This window comes from Pseudopipra pipra, chromosome Z (genome assembly GCF_036250125.1).
Source record: "Pseudopipra pipra isolate bDixPip1 chromosome Z, bDixPip1.hap1, whole genome shotgun sequence".
NCBI lineage: Eukaryota > Metazoa > Chordata > Aves > Passeriformes > Pipridae > Pseudopipra > Pseudopipra pipra.
In genome coordinates this window covers 50724372-50738762 of record NC_087581.1, presented here as the reverse complement: position 1 = coordinate 50738762, position 14391 = coordinate 50724372, and the positions used below count along the sequence as shown (strand labels likewise).

At 33.6% G+C, this 14391-nt stretch overlaps 1 protein-coding gene across 10 annotated transcripts in view; it reads right to left on the bottom strand.

The window, feature by feature from the left end:
• The window catches only part of ADGRV1 (adhesion G protein-coupled receptor V1), a 274930-nt gene that overhangs the window by 237343 nt on the left and 23196 nt on the right, over positions 1-14391 (bottom strand). For 9 of the 10 annotated variants that reach the window (XM_064642967.1, XM_064642974.1, XM_064642968.1 and 6 more), the window contains 8 exons: positions 13809-13904; positions 12857-12961; positions 11431-11544; positions 7663-8228; positions 6175-6445; positions 5054-5383; positions 1671-1847; positions 389-612 (listed from right to left, as the gene is read on the bottom strand). In XM_064642967.1, the coding sequence (XP_064499037.1) occupies positions 389-612; positions 1671-1847; positions 5054-5383; positions 6175-6445; positions 7663-8228; positions 11431-11544; positions 12857-12961; positions 13809-13904 (1883 nt within the window). Of the gene's footprint in view, positions 1-388; positions 613-1670; positions 1848-4111; positions 4213-5053; positions 5384-6174; positions 6446-7662; positions 8229-11430; positions 11545-12856; positions 12962-13808; positions 13905-14391 lie in introns of those variants that run through there. The other variant, XM_064642975.1, reaches the window with a different exon arrangement.

The window sequence follows — 14391 nt, the reverse complement described above, 5'->3', positions numbered from 1 at the left end:
CACAGTTTCTGTCTATTGCTTTCTAATATTCATTATAGTTTTTCCCAATATCTCACTAAACATTACTTTTCTGAATATGTTATAAGCAAGAGCTATAACTAAAACCAAAGATAAATGGACTTTTTTAATAGCATAGATTACTTTAATCAAAATATAAAGAACATTAAGTCATTAGATAATAATAATAATTAGATAATAAAACACAGTTTCTTACACTTATCACCACTCAAGAAGAATCCACATATAGTCTGAATTAAGAGCCCAATATTCCTTCAGGCACTTATCAACACAATACAAGCAATACCTCATAATTAATACTGTGCCAATTTGTTATATATAAATTGAGTATCACAACTGATACATATGAATAAAGATTAGGGTACAATACCTGTCCAGAGTTAATAATACAGTTTCATTCATTTCAGGTATATCATCAGCTTTAATAGTAATGTTGATTGTAGTATCACTTTGTCCAGATAGGAAAACAACAGAGCCATTAAGAGGACTTATATCATCCTGTGTTACTGTCTTGTGATTAGGACCAGAGGGTTTCAAACTCCAAAACACTGTTGCTTGACCATCAGTCCCATCTCGATGCAGTGCAATGGAAACCTAGAAAACATGCGACTCTTCTGTGACTTGCAAAAACAGATGCAAAACTGATTAACCCCTTGCAAATTAATATTTTAATAAGAGCCTCAAAATGTTCACCTTGAGTTTTTTACTTATACGTATGTATAAGATATGGAATCAAAGATGGTATATCAACATAAATATATATGGAATCTTATCCTTTTAATCATTTATTCATTATATACTTAGACATGTATATATTTATACACACTTAGTGGAGGTGACTGACTATTAACGTGATAGATCACTTAGCACCTATAAAAACAAAAAGCCCTGTGTGACTGATTTACTCAATGCCCATCTCATCAAGACACAACCTCAGTTTAAATGTAAGCACCATAATTTTACTCTGGCTGTTATAGTACAGCTCCAACTTGGACTCTGCTTAAGGAAATGAGCAGTTTTATTTTGAGAATAACAAAAAAGTTATCTGATTCAGGATTTGAGGGAAGATTTCAGCAAAGACAACTAGGGAAAAAAAGGAAAAATGTAAGAAAAGATGTTTTATAAAGGTTTCTCTGGCTGGGACTAAAGCACTCAGATGCACGGCACTACATTTGAAAACGCTTTCTCAGAAAGAAAACAGCATATTTATTGGAAAACAGACCCAGCGAGCCAAATTATATATTCACATATAAACCACCTTTAGGATACAAAGACACTTCCATGAAATTTGTGAGTGATATCAGTCCTACTTTACATGAAATGTCCCTAGAGTTGGTGAGAGAAATTAAACTGTCTGCAGCACCTTTTGCTCTATGTGAACATCAAGACCTAATCGGTTCTAGATCCTTAAAGAGAAAGCAAAGATCAACCTCACTTTTCTGATGACTAACACATTATTTCAGACCTTAATTCTATCAGCAATATTTTTACCTTTTTGGTTTTTTAAAGCAGGGGAATGTTTAGGGTAAGACAGAACTTAGAGGAAGGATTTTGATCACATTAACTTTCAAATGTTACAATGAATATAGAAAACTTTGCTTTCTCCAAATAAATTTTCCATACTAAGGGACAACATAAAAATGATTACTTACCACTGTAGCAGGGGAATCTTCTGGCTCAGACAGAATAATTGGAAGACTGCTAATAAAGCCTATTTCTCCATTTGCAATATCTGGAGTAATCCTCAGAGAAATATTTTGAATCTCGCCTAATCGAGGACTCATGGGTGAGATTAGAGGAATTCTATTCACCAGCTCAACTTTTTCCAGCTGTGGGAAAAAGTATGAAAAACTTGAGAAATAAGAAGCCTTAGTACCACGTCAGAACTATTCTGACATTTTGGAATAAATTTCAGTTGCAAGGAACAAAACATCTCCAGAATAAATTTCTCTTATTGGCAACATTGTCACATATTCAGCTTTTTCAGCAGAATGGTATATGTTTCAGACAAATTACATCTATGTACACAACTAAATGTATGCAGAGGGATAACGAACTTTCTAGTTTGGGCAATTTATTACTAGGCCTATGAATTAATCTGACGAGTGCCCAAGCAGTTGTTCTAACTTCAATTTTTTGCCACGCATTGATAAGTATCTGCTGAAGTTACTGACACCATATTAACTTATAGCCTCTGAGGAAGCCAAAGAATGATTCAATCTTTCCTCTTTTGTACAACTTTAAGAACTTCTCTATTTACAATAACTAATAGGTTAAAATTACATTCAGAATTGAAAATCAGTACAGAATTTCAAAACCATATCCTCCTCTTGTGTTACTGTATTTTTTTATGATTTATTTATACTAAGAAGAAATAGAAAAACGTTTATTCTTTCTTTGAATAGAAAATACCATTCACCAGGCCCATCAGCAGCACTGACACGGCAAGGAAAGCAGAATCTTCCTTTTTTTAGTATTTCTTTCAAATATAATTTATACCAACAGGAGATTCTGTCTACATGCATCATAACAATAAATGTTTCCACAGCTGATTTGTAAACATTTAACTGGTGCGCGAACCACCGACAAACAACTTTTAACTCCCACTAGTATGCTTTTGCCTGGAGTTATCAGATGCTATTATACAGGTTTTAGTGGAGGAGAGGGAAGTGTTCTTATTTAAATCCATACAGGGATCATGAATCACCAATTCAACTCACGAGTTTGAAAGCCTTTTGATTCTTAAAACTTGGGCCGTATCATACTTTGTACTACTGTTGCTTAAGAAACAGTCAACAATATTTATGCATAGTTTATTTGATGATAGATGGAAATTGTGTTATAAATACTGTATTCAGCAACTGATACTCAACCATACAAGCCAGTTATTGGGAGTCTGAGGAACAGAGGGTGGGACTGTTTGTTTCGCTCGTTTTCGAAGCTTTCTTAGATCAGTAGGCCCTGATTGCACAATTAACAGCACGCAGATAGACCACTGTTAGCTCAGAAAAGTTTCTGAAATACTATAGAGCTGAAAGAATTCCTTTTGTTAAGTGCTTCTGATTTTGGACACTAACTTGGAGATCAAAGTAATAATTAATTAAGTATCAAGATTTTTTAAAATTCAGTGTTTCCTCTTAAAGCAGAATGGATTGTGAATTGAATAATGCCAAGTAGTTTATTAAATTAATCTTTCTGTCCATACCAGAAGCAGCATGCATGTCAAACAACAATAGGTTATTTAATTGAAGATGTCACTGAAGAATGTTAATCTCACTTTTGCATTTCCTCTATCCATTCTCTAGCTGTGTTGAAGCTTCATTTCTTTCTCTGCCCCTCCTCCCCTGATTCCTGAGCTGATACTTTATTGGACCTAGTACAGACTCTGTAGTTTTCTCATTCTAAAAAGGCTCGCTCAGATTATCATTTATTCACAATGTAGAATGATTGTCATAGTGATAAATAAGGGTATTTTAGTTCCTTCTCTAAATGAATTATTTGTGCTGAAAGTTGCCTCTGATGTTGTTTATTCAAATAAAAAGATTTTTATGGTACATGGAGAAAGTATAGAACAGCCACCTCCCATTTCCCTGGAATCTGCAGTTCAAAAAGCCAGGCCAAGTGCCTACATTCTGAAATACTTGTCACATGTATGTCTTGTCCATAGTCCACATTGAGATGCTATTTCTAATCTATCATCTAAAAAGGTCTTGGAATTAGATATTTCAATTCTTCTACAGATCTTTCAAATCTCATGCAGATGGTAAAATACATAAAATTATTCTTATATTTCAGAACACAATTCCCTGTCTAACTGTGAATGTAGAAACAGTGTGTGCTAGTAAAACAGTAATATAATTCTGACAATATTTTTTTGCTCTTTTTTTTTGTTTAAGAGAATGTATGGGTGAAGAGGTGGAGGAAAGAAATATTTTCAAGATTCCAGAAGTAATTAAAACATCTTTGGTAGACTATGAATTAAAGACAAAACCTACAAATTTTACATTTGTGATTTAACATCAACATCTCTACTTGAAAATTTTAAAAGACACATGACTTAAAATGAAAGGATCAAAAAGAACTAAGAAATTACTCTGAGATTTGGGCTTTGGATGCACCAAGTCATCCCTTTGTCTGTGCATCAAGATCGCTCCCTGGGTTTATGATCCCAGACAACCAGAGTGGCAATAGTTAATCAGAGGAAGTAGAGATAATGGTGTAGTCTTAACTGCAGATGAGAAAATAGTATAACAATTACTGATTACAATGCCCAGGATCTCTCACAGAAGCATATCTGAACAGTAACTTGCTATCAAGTAAGAAAATTTGGCTTTCTCCAGTGAAAAATGAAAAAATTAATTAGAAAATGGAAATTATTTCTTTAAGCATTTTTGCAGAAAATCCAGTTTTCTTTCAAAGGCATAGTTTTAGTGAATTTTTCCAGCCAATCTTATGAGCAATGATAGAAGCTCCCTTCTTACAAATTCAGACAGAAAAAAAAAAAAAAAAGAAAAAATCAGAATGGCATGTACAGAGGGAACTGCAAAAAATAATTTTCAAGTTCTCTGATCCAATTTGCATATAAATTAAATATATGTTTGACTAATTTGAGTTTCTATTTACTCGTTTGTGTTTCCTAAAATTTGTCATGCTTCTCTAACTCAGGAGCTTTAATTTGGTTACGAAAGCGAAGGGGTTGACAAAATAACATACCTGAAAAGGTAACTAACCTCTGCAAAATTTTGTTAAATTTCATGAGTAATACCTGAATCCTATTACAACAGTCTGTTTTTTTTAAATTGTGTAATTAGTAAATAACGATTAAGAATAAAGCTCTTTATGGCAGATTTATGGAAGCTGTCTCTAAAAAAGAAAGTTTTCTTGGCTACAGAGCTAACCACTTTTGTATTTCCTTTTTTTGTTTTCCAACAGGCAGGACCATTTTAATTAAATTTAAAGGGAAGCAGCCACTATTAAATTATATCCTTTATACTACACAGGCTAAAAAAAATCCCCAAACACACAATTGAGATACCTGTATGAGGAAATGAGCTCCGTTCTGAAGAAATGCATCATTTCTAATTGGTATATTTATAGTATCTTGTGTTTTTCCTTCTGGAAAGATGAGAATGCTTCTTTTAGAAATATTCAGAATGCCACCTTTTGCTCTCTCAGGATCCAGAGCTCCGGCTGGAATATACAGTGCAGTATAAACCAACTGCACATCTCCAAATGTTCCTCCTTCTCTTGCAAAACTCAAGGATAGAAACCGTCCCATTGGATTACTTTCAATCTTCTGATTCTCCAAAGGATAGAATTTTATTAGGCCATAAACATCATCACTGTCCTGAATGTAAAATAGAAGCTGCAAAGCAGAAAATGGCATCATTTACTCTATGTTGCATTACTCTATATCATAGTTTCATGCATTCATGAAAGCATGTCCTGACTGTCACCACACACTTTTTTCCTTAGTGAACTGGTACTCAGAAGAGAAATCAGACTGACAGTCCCAAAGCATTCTTTGTACACAGCATTGACAGTGGCAACTTTCCCGCTATGTATTATCCATGTGCCAGAATGAGCTCTGAAAAACTGATTTTTTGGTTCAGCAGACAAAGTGAGTAATTTAAAAATGTTTCAGATTGTCAAAAAATTCATTTTATTCACCAAGATCATTCCAAATATTTTTTTAAAAAGACAAAGCAGGGAGTCAAGTCACAGAACTGTTTGCAATGCTAACCACCCTTTATTTAACAGTTCAGAGGTTACAGTCTTAATCACCAATCCCTTCCCTTTAACTTGTTACTCTGTACAACATTTCAGTAATCATTAAAACAGCAAATGATCAAGTGAAAATAACCTTCCTGTGTTATCTTAGAAGCAGTCACTTGAGACAGCATTTATGCAATGCTGTGCATGCTGGGAATAATCTAAACTGAATGCTGCCACAGTAAAAAGGTCTGGCATTATGTAAGTCAAATACTTTAGATATGGTTCTATACAATAAGATCATATTAAGGATTAATTTGTTTGATTTCTATTCAAGACTAAATCCTTTCACCAGTTCAGCCAATCAACCAATGTTATTAAAACTGTTAAAGTCTTTGTTACCCATTATTACCTTCTCCAAAAGAATTTTAAAAGCAAACTTACCTCAGATGGCTCACTGACTTCTGCACCTCCCTGTATTGTATGAGGTAAGAGTTTCAGTAGGTAGGGCTCTGCCTCTTCTGGTATATCATCATTAATAATGTCCAGAAAAAGTGTCACCAGCATCTGTCCTTGATCAAAACTTATTTCTCCAGCCTCTGGAAGAAGGTCTGCAGTCACAGGTGAGGGATCACTGCTATTTCGGATTATAACCCAGGAAACAGAAACATTTCCATGTGTTCCACCATTTCTTACGATTGTGATCCCTTCAAACCTGTGGTTTTGAATGAAAACAAAGACCCACTGTATAAAATCATACTTACCACTGGCTTCCTGGTTATTGACTCTCTAAAATATTTACACTGATCTAAGTGGTTTCAGCAGACATTTGACTCAGGGCTTACAGTTTGTGAAATCATAACACACATGTAAGACTCAGTGTTTATTCATAAGCTCTTTGTAATGTCACTAAAGATGTTTGTTAGAACCCATTTTGTTTACAGCAAGAAAGATACTGAGAAGTGGAGACTGGGCACATTTTACATTTGCCTTGAGAAATGAAAGTGAAATTTCAGAAAACTTTTTGTCTATTACTTTTCTACATCATGAACAATTGTTAAGCATGAACATTTAAATAATGATTTTGAATGATCTATTTGCATCTGTACTGAAAATATATTCAGTTATTGATATTTATGATACTGGAAATGTCAGGTTGCCTGCATCTGATGAGCACATGACTACAACAAAAAGTCTCAGAATCTTGACTTACAAAAATTTAGAAAGTAAGATTTATTTTTTTACTGTGTATAAGAAGGAAAGATGAGTACTCAAGTGCTGGGCTCTACATAACATAAAATATTCTTCCAAAATTGTTCATAGTATGATAGTTAGAGGCATTATCTGTTTCTTTGGGGATGAACTTCTATCAGTAACTAGCAGCGGACATTTTTATTGTGATTGTCAATATTGTGTATCATTCCTGCCTATAAAATTTGTACAGGACTTCGATTTTAATCTCTCTGTAAAATTACACATATTTAAATTACTTTTGAATTTAAAGTAGAGCATCAAGGGAGACACTCATGAAATACACTCAATTTCTTTAACCAGAGACTGGTTTTATAGATAGTAAATACAAAGGTTTACCAAGGAAGAAGACAGAAATCTATTTCCCACTAAACTAGTGTGTAGCAGCATCACAACTGATCCTGCCTTTGGATTAAGGGTTTTTCACTATTCATATGAAGTGATTGAATAGTTATGATTTATTTACATACAGTTTATAAATATTAAAATACTTCCTGCATAATTAGACATTCCCACTTCCTTGAACTCTTCGTAGATAAAGTTGATAACAACAACAACACACTGAGTAATTTCCACATTATATTTTAGCAGTGATTTTATAATTACTTTTAATGATATCCTAAGGATGTTTAACAATGCCAAACAAATCTCTTAAACAGACTAGATACTAGATTTTAGTACCTTGAAATTTGGTCTTCATCAATGGTAACAGGGTGAGCTAGCAGAACACTGTTGATTGATAGCACTCCGTAGGGTTTATCATTCGGTTGGATAGTGACATGAACAACAGATGGATAAATCAAAACAGCATCTCCCTGCAAAGTGTCCTCAAGAAGCATAATCTGAAACGTCTCAGCAATTTCTGGTATGGCATCATCAAGGATTTTAAATTTCAAATACATTTCGTGAACTAGAGGTGGGAAAACAAGAGTTGTATTTGGCTGTAGATCTAGGAAGTCTACGTTAAGCTGTGCATGTGCTGTTGAATCCCCAGTTAAAATGGCATAACAGACAGAGACTTCATCTTCATCAGGTCCAATTAATTTTCCACTGACATCCTTACCACGAACCACTTGGATTGTTACCACATCATCTTCCTCAGGCACCATAAAAGCACTCTGAACAAAACGCACGGGACTGTCATTTTTCTTAATATTAATCCAAACGGAATTTTTTGTGTTGTTGATTTCAGCCCCTCCCTCCACACTCTTCAGACGAACAACAAAGATTTCATCATTTTCAGGTATCTGGAAAAATAATATTAGCAACTGGGTGTAAGTCACATTTCAAATATATGCGGAACATTCATACTGAGAAATACAGTTTATATATTTTGCAGAAAAATGATACAAACTTGAGAAAGTTTATTTCATATTAAAACAAGCAGGAGAGAAGTCCTGCTTTTAATTTTAGCTAAAAATCCCTTCTCAAAATTGAACGTCTCTATTTTCTTAAAACACACTTCTGAGCTCTGACAATACGAAAAAGGGGGGAAAGTCAAACAAAAAGACAAAAATTAGCGAAGAATCAGAAAAATCTGGATCTTTACAGCTTGAGAGTATCTGGAGACCAACTGCCACTTTTGGCAGCCACCTCTATTTGGAAACAAAATTAGATTTACATCATTTTTTTTGAATGTTGATACTGATCTACCTTTACATGTGCCTGAGAGAATACAGGAAAAACTTATGGACAAGAGCTACCTTGGCCCATCCGTCTCTATACAACCGGAAAACGAACACATCCTATGTTCAGACAAACCCACAATCACAGAGAAAATTTCCATCACAGATCTGAGAAAAGTATTTTTTGTGCCTAGCAATTATTTAGATTTTGGCATTTCTACAAAACAACTTTGGTATCTGATGCAGCAGATCATAAAAAATGGCTTATAAACCACAAATTACAGAATTAAGAATGATATTTTTGCTTTATATTGCTATATAAATATATATATATGGAGGCACATGGTGTGATTCTTGGGGTGTTCTATGCAAACGCCAGAGTTGGACTCAATATTCACATGGGTCCCTTCCAACTTGGCGTACTATATGATTCTATGATTCTATATTTTATCTCCCAAATCCTGATTTGCTAAAGCTATGAAGCTGAAAAAATATGATTATTTTATTAATACACATAGGTAAAAAGTAAATTTTAAAAAATTATTTATGATCTTTGCATCTCATCCTTACTGTGGACTACTGGAAACCGTTAGCATTTTCTTCTGAGATGAATTCCAGGACAAAATTACAGTTCTTTTGCTAATGGTCTGCTATAAAGTTGACCAATCCTTTTCATGCACTTCTGTTTACTGAGCAAAAAAGGTTCTGAAAACCCTGCTGTCCAATATGTCTTTCTCTTTAACACTCATTTGTTTATTGGCCACCCTCAGATCCTTTTCTAGGACTAGGAAAGTGGGTACGATATCCTTGTTTGGCTTGTGACACTGAAACTTCCATAATGCTGTCAACCGATGCAGGATTTTGTTGTCAATGTGAGATCTGGATGCTCTCAGTCACCTCCATCCTATACTGAGATACCACATGCTCAGTTTACCTCATTAGAATAAATGCTAATTTGTATTTCATTTGTGATGCCATCTGGCATCACAAAAATATACACTTAAGAGAGTCAAAATGTATCCATAACTTAAGTCGTAGTTTACATCTTAGCATCTCTTATAAGTGGGACATGCTAGAGTTTTTAATGGCGTCATGACTGATCATTAAAAATCCAGTCAGACTTCAAAGACAAAAACATGAAGGATTTTCAGTGCTTTCTTGCCTCTTTAATTTTCTGTTAACAAAGTTTCCATAATCCCTCACTAAGAAGGAAATAAATACAGTAATAAATGTAGTACTGTAGAGATCAGATCTGCAGTCCCCTACTTTCTGTAGGAAAAGGGCTACATAATTCAGAACAATAGCTGTTTCATTGTTTTTCTTAACTTTGATCCTAACAGCTAAAATTAAGCTCTGAGAGTAACACTGAATTCTTGTGCATTCCATCATCATCATCATCAATAAACGATTTTTACACAGAATTAACCTTTTGTGTGTGTCTGTGGAAGACTTTCAGTGAGTGGACCAGCCACAGCTGTACAGATCAAACTTTGAGGAAAAGAATGTTGAGTACTTCTTGAAGGAAAAAAAAAATTTTTTTCTGCATATAAGTTACAGAAATACTACATCTAATCTGAAAGAGAAGTTTCTACATAGCAGTCTGGCACAGTCTTTTAATATTAGTATCGGTATAGACATGGGAAACTGGTTTTTATAATTAACAGAAGTATGTAAAAAATTGCTTTAAAGTCGCTCTCTTTTGTGACAGGCACTTTTTTCCTACACAATTTTTCTAGTGAATTTCCTTATTAAGTTGTTCTGTATCATCTTCACTTATTTTGGTGCCTCTATTTCCTTCTCAAACTCATTATAAATTAAAAAAAAAACAACAGAAAACTGTAAGAAAATGGAAAAACACAAATGAAAAACTAGAAGACTATGTTTACTTTACTTGAAATAGCAAGAAAGGCTCACAGCATATACACAGGTTCTTCTCAAAGACCAATCTAAAACCTGAAAATTTTTAGTTATCGCTTAGTGTTCATGTTCTCCACAAGACTCTCTTTTCTTTTAGGAATGTTATCTGCTTTTGGTATTTTTTAAAGTATGTTTCTGCCTTGAAACACATCTAGATAAAAAATGCACAATTTTTTTAATCTGTCTTTTCCCTCCAAATTTTGTGTGCTTTATTCTTTCTTTAGCAGCAAACGTAACATGTCTGCTCTTCTCAGAAGCGAGGGCAATCAAGTTAACAAAGAATAAACTGCATTTTTATGCACTGTTGACCAAAGGCAGAGGAGCTACACAGGCATCACTGAGAACATAATCAAAATGCATCATGTAAGCAGTGTTATGATTAGGTTCCTTTTGCCTAAACAATTGATAAAGACAAAAAGGATAACCTGAGTTCATTCTGCAAACCTAGTTTGAATTTGCAAGGCAGATAATTAGGGAAAAACAAAGAACATTTAAAAGAAACATAGAAAAGTTAAATATAGAAAGGTCAGTCTAATACATAAACCTGCATCTAGTTCAAGAACCCCATCCTTGGCCATGCAAGGACCTGAGTATTCCATCTGAATAAAAAGTAAAATGCTTTCCTCATTATTTATAGATTTAGTGTGTAGCCCCTAACAGGTCTAATCAGAGCAGTCAGGGTATGTTCAGAAACTAAAAATTCACTGATGGTAACTACAGAGGCAGCACTAAAAAAATGAAATTATTAAATAATAGCCCATTGAGACAAAACAACTTTATGAAGCAGAAGCACTTCTATCCCTGTTTAAAGCCTGTTTAAATTTTTGTAATTTAATCCAAAGTGTCTCCTGAACAGCAGTTAACTTTCCATATATCCAAACCAAAACCAAAGTCAGCTTGTTCTTACCTGATCATCAAGCACTGTTAAATTATAAATCAACACTGATCTCCCAGGCACAAACGTAATGTTCCCTCTGGCTGGACCTAAGTCTTCTTCAGCTGAGTTTGGTCCATCTTCTATCTGCAAATAGTTGATTTTTATGATAAAAAATACATAAAACATGCATAAAAATGTGGCACAATAGTCAATATACAGTGTGTGACACGCATAACAAATGACTATTTATTCAATCATCTCCTGATCACAGGAACACACATTCAGTTGTGAAAATCTGCTCTTTTTGGCAGATGGAGTAACTCAGAGTAAAAAAAGAGGAAGACAATTACTTCCATACAGGCCTATGAGGACTCTTTGGTACCTTTTGATGCATTAATTGACTCTTTTAAATAACAGAAAGGATAGTAATTATCTTTTCATTTAAATCACTAACATTTCCTAATCAGTTCCAAGGCAGAATAATAGCAGTTACTGGTTTTGTGACCTTTCTATCTTGACTTGTGACTAAGGAAATTACAATTAATATTGAAACCTAAAAAGAAATAGTATATCTTGTAAATTATTTTCAACATATGTATATAAACTGCATTCTGAGATGAACCTGATTAATTGTGCAGTAGCAAAATTTACTGAATGTTAAAACAAGCAGAACTGCAATAAATTATAGAGAGAATCTCATTCTGTACATTATCTATACATATTGTATTTAATATGCAATAACATCATAACATCGTGTTCAAATCTTTTGAGATTTTGACACATTAAACCTTTGATGAAGTATAAGACCAGACAACCTATACAGAAATTTCCATATGAAAAAATTAACTTTCATTTTAAAGAACGTAATAGAATCAGAGCTAGATAAAAAAAAATCCCCACCCCCAAAAAACCAACCCCTCCCACAATAAAGGCAATAACTATAACCCATTCAAATGAAGTAATCATGGCCTAAATATTCAAGTAATTATTTGGAAAGGTTGAAGTTTCTGGGAATTCAAACTGCAGTCTTAGAGATATGGAATTTCACTAAATATTGAACTCTTTTTTGAACTTACATATTTGAATTTGGCACAAGCATTAAAGACTCAGGCATTTATTTGAAAATACAGATAAATTTTGAAGAAATAAACAAGAAATTTCTTACACACTTAATACTCATTGTTTTTTAACAATACTAACTAATGTTGCCTCAGATACCTTCCTAAATGACAGAGAATACTCCAATTTTCTCTAATATATCCTAATTTTTCCTCAAATTAAGCAGTCAGATAATTGCAATATTTTCCATTTGAAAGGTAGTATCCATTTTATGAAACAGAATTAACAATTGTAGGCACAGGTATTTTGTCCATCTTTCACTTTAATGAACACTTTGATAAATTACGGCCTCACAGTTTCATTCAACAAAGGTATGAATCCTTTTTGATGAACTCACCTCAAAAGTTACAATGACTGTCCCGTAGGTTCCTCTCTCCCTAATTAGACTGAGAGGCACAAATTCATTTCTGCCCTTGGGCTCATTCACTGTGATTAAGGCAGACTAATGAGGAAGAAAAGGGACAGGCAATCAGGCACAGATCAAATATCACAGCAGAAGGAAGAAACTGTTACCATAGAAATACCAAACTCCCACAGACAAGTTAATCCAATCTGCAAACCAGTCCACTGTTGGCATACATTTCATAGCAACCAATTAGTTCAGCTAATACAAAGCTTGAAAGATTTCAGATAAAAAAATTATCATCTTATGCATGTAGAAGTGGGTTTTCCTGTTTGGGTTTTCTTAGTAAATTAACATAGTTAATATACACTAAGCACTGGCATATGAGCACTAGTATTTATAAGAGCTCCTAATCCTGTTAAAAATAGGTTTTCTCCATATTAGAATGGACTCTGTCTCAAACTGTTGTAGCTGAAAAATTTAAAAGAATTACAGCAATTCAGGGAGCAGCATGGCTTAGTACCGTGGTGCTAAAAATTTCTCATATTAAGATTTTTTTTCAGGGAAGTCTTCTACAAATTATATTGCCATAATGCTGGTAATAAAGCATACTTCTTCCACACTGTATTTAGATCTTGACTTATAGATGAGGGGCACTGGGACTGAACAGTTCTTAACAGTTTTATATTTAGGTAAGCAACATAGGTAGTCATCCAAGTGTGAGGATTTCAGGCAACATCTCAACACCTAAAAGCATATAGAAATATTAAAGCTGTATATATATATTAATCACATACATACATATGAATTATCTCTAGAGCTGTTTTCAGAGATGAAACACATAATCAATTTTCAAGGGATTCAGGTGAATAACTAACCAGCATATTTGACAATTTCACCTTTATGTTTTCTAAGATTTTTACATATACCATATAAAAAGCCATACCATGTTAAAAGAAATTATTCCAAAGGCATTGTCATTTGATAAGATTGTTACAGTGACAGATTTGGGTGAGCCAAGCTTTATCCTTGCAGATGGTTTCTAAAATTAAAAACAAAATAACATAATAAATATGCGGAAAAATAAACATTTTTATTTGACTTTTAAGTGTAAATATTAGTCTGTAAAAATGTACATCTTTTATAATACATATTACAATGAAAATTATTTAAAGCAATACAATGTACCAAAATAATTCCTACTTACTGAGGAAATGCACTCTATACAGTCGACAATAAATAGCTTGAAACAAACTTTGCAAATGATTAAAGATAGTTTGACAACTATTAAAGACACTGTAACAATAGGAAACTAGGTATGAAGCATCTAGCACTGCCAGAAATTCCAAAGTTGTTCTTTTTTCCCTAACGTTTGTATAAAACTGAAACTTTGAAGCTACTATACTGGGATACCATCTAAAGGATATACTGGGATATCAGCTATAAGATGCAAGTCTTTACAGCATTGTAAAATTGAGCTACATTTACAAATCAAAGAAAGAAGGGAAAATATGCATTTTCATATTCAC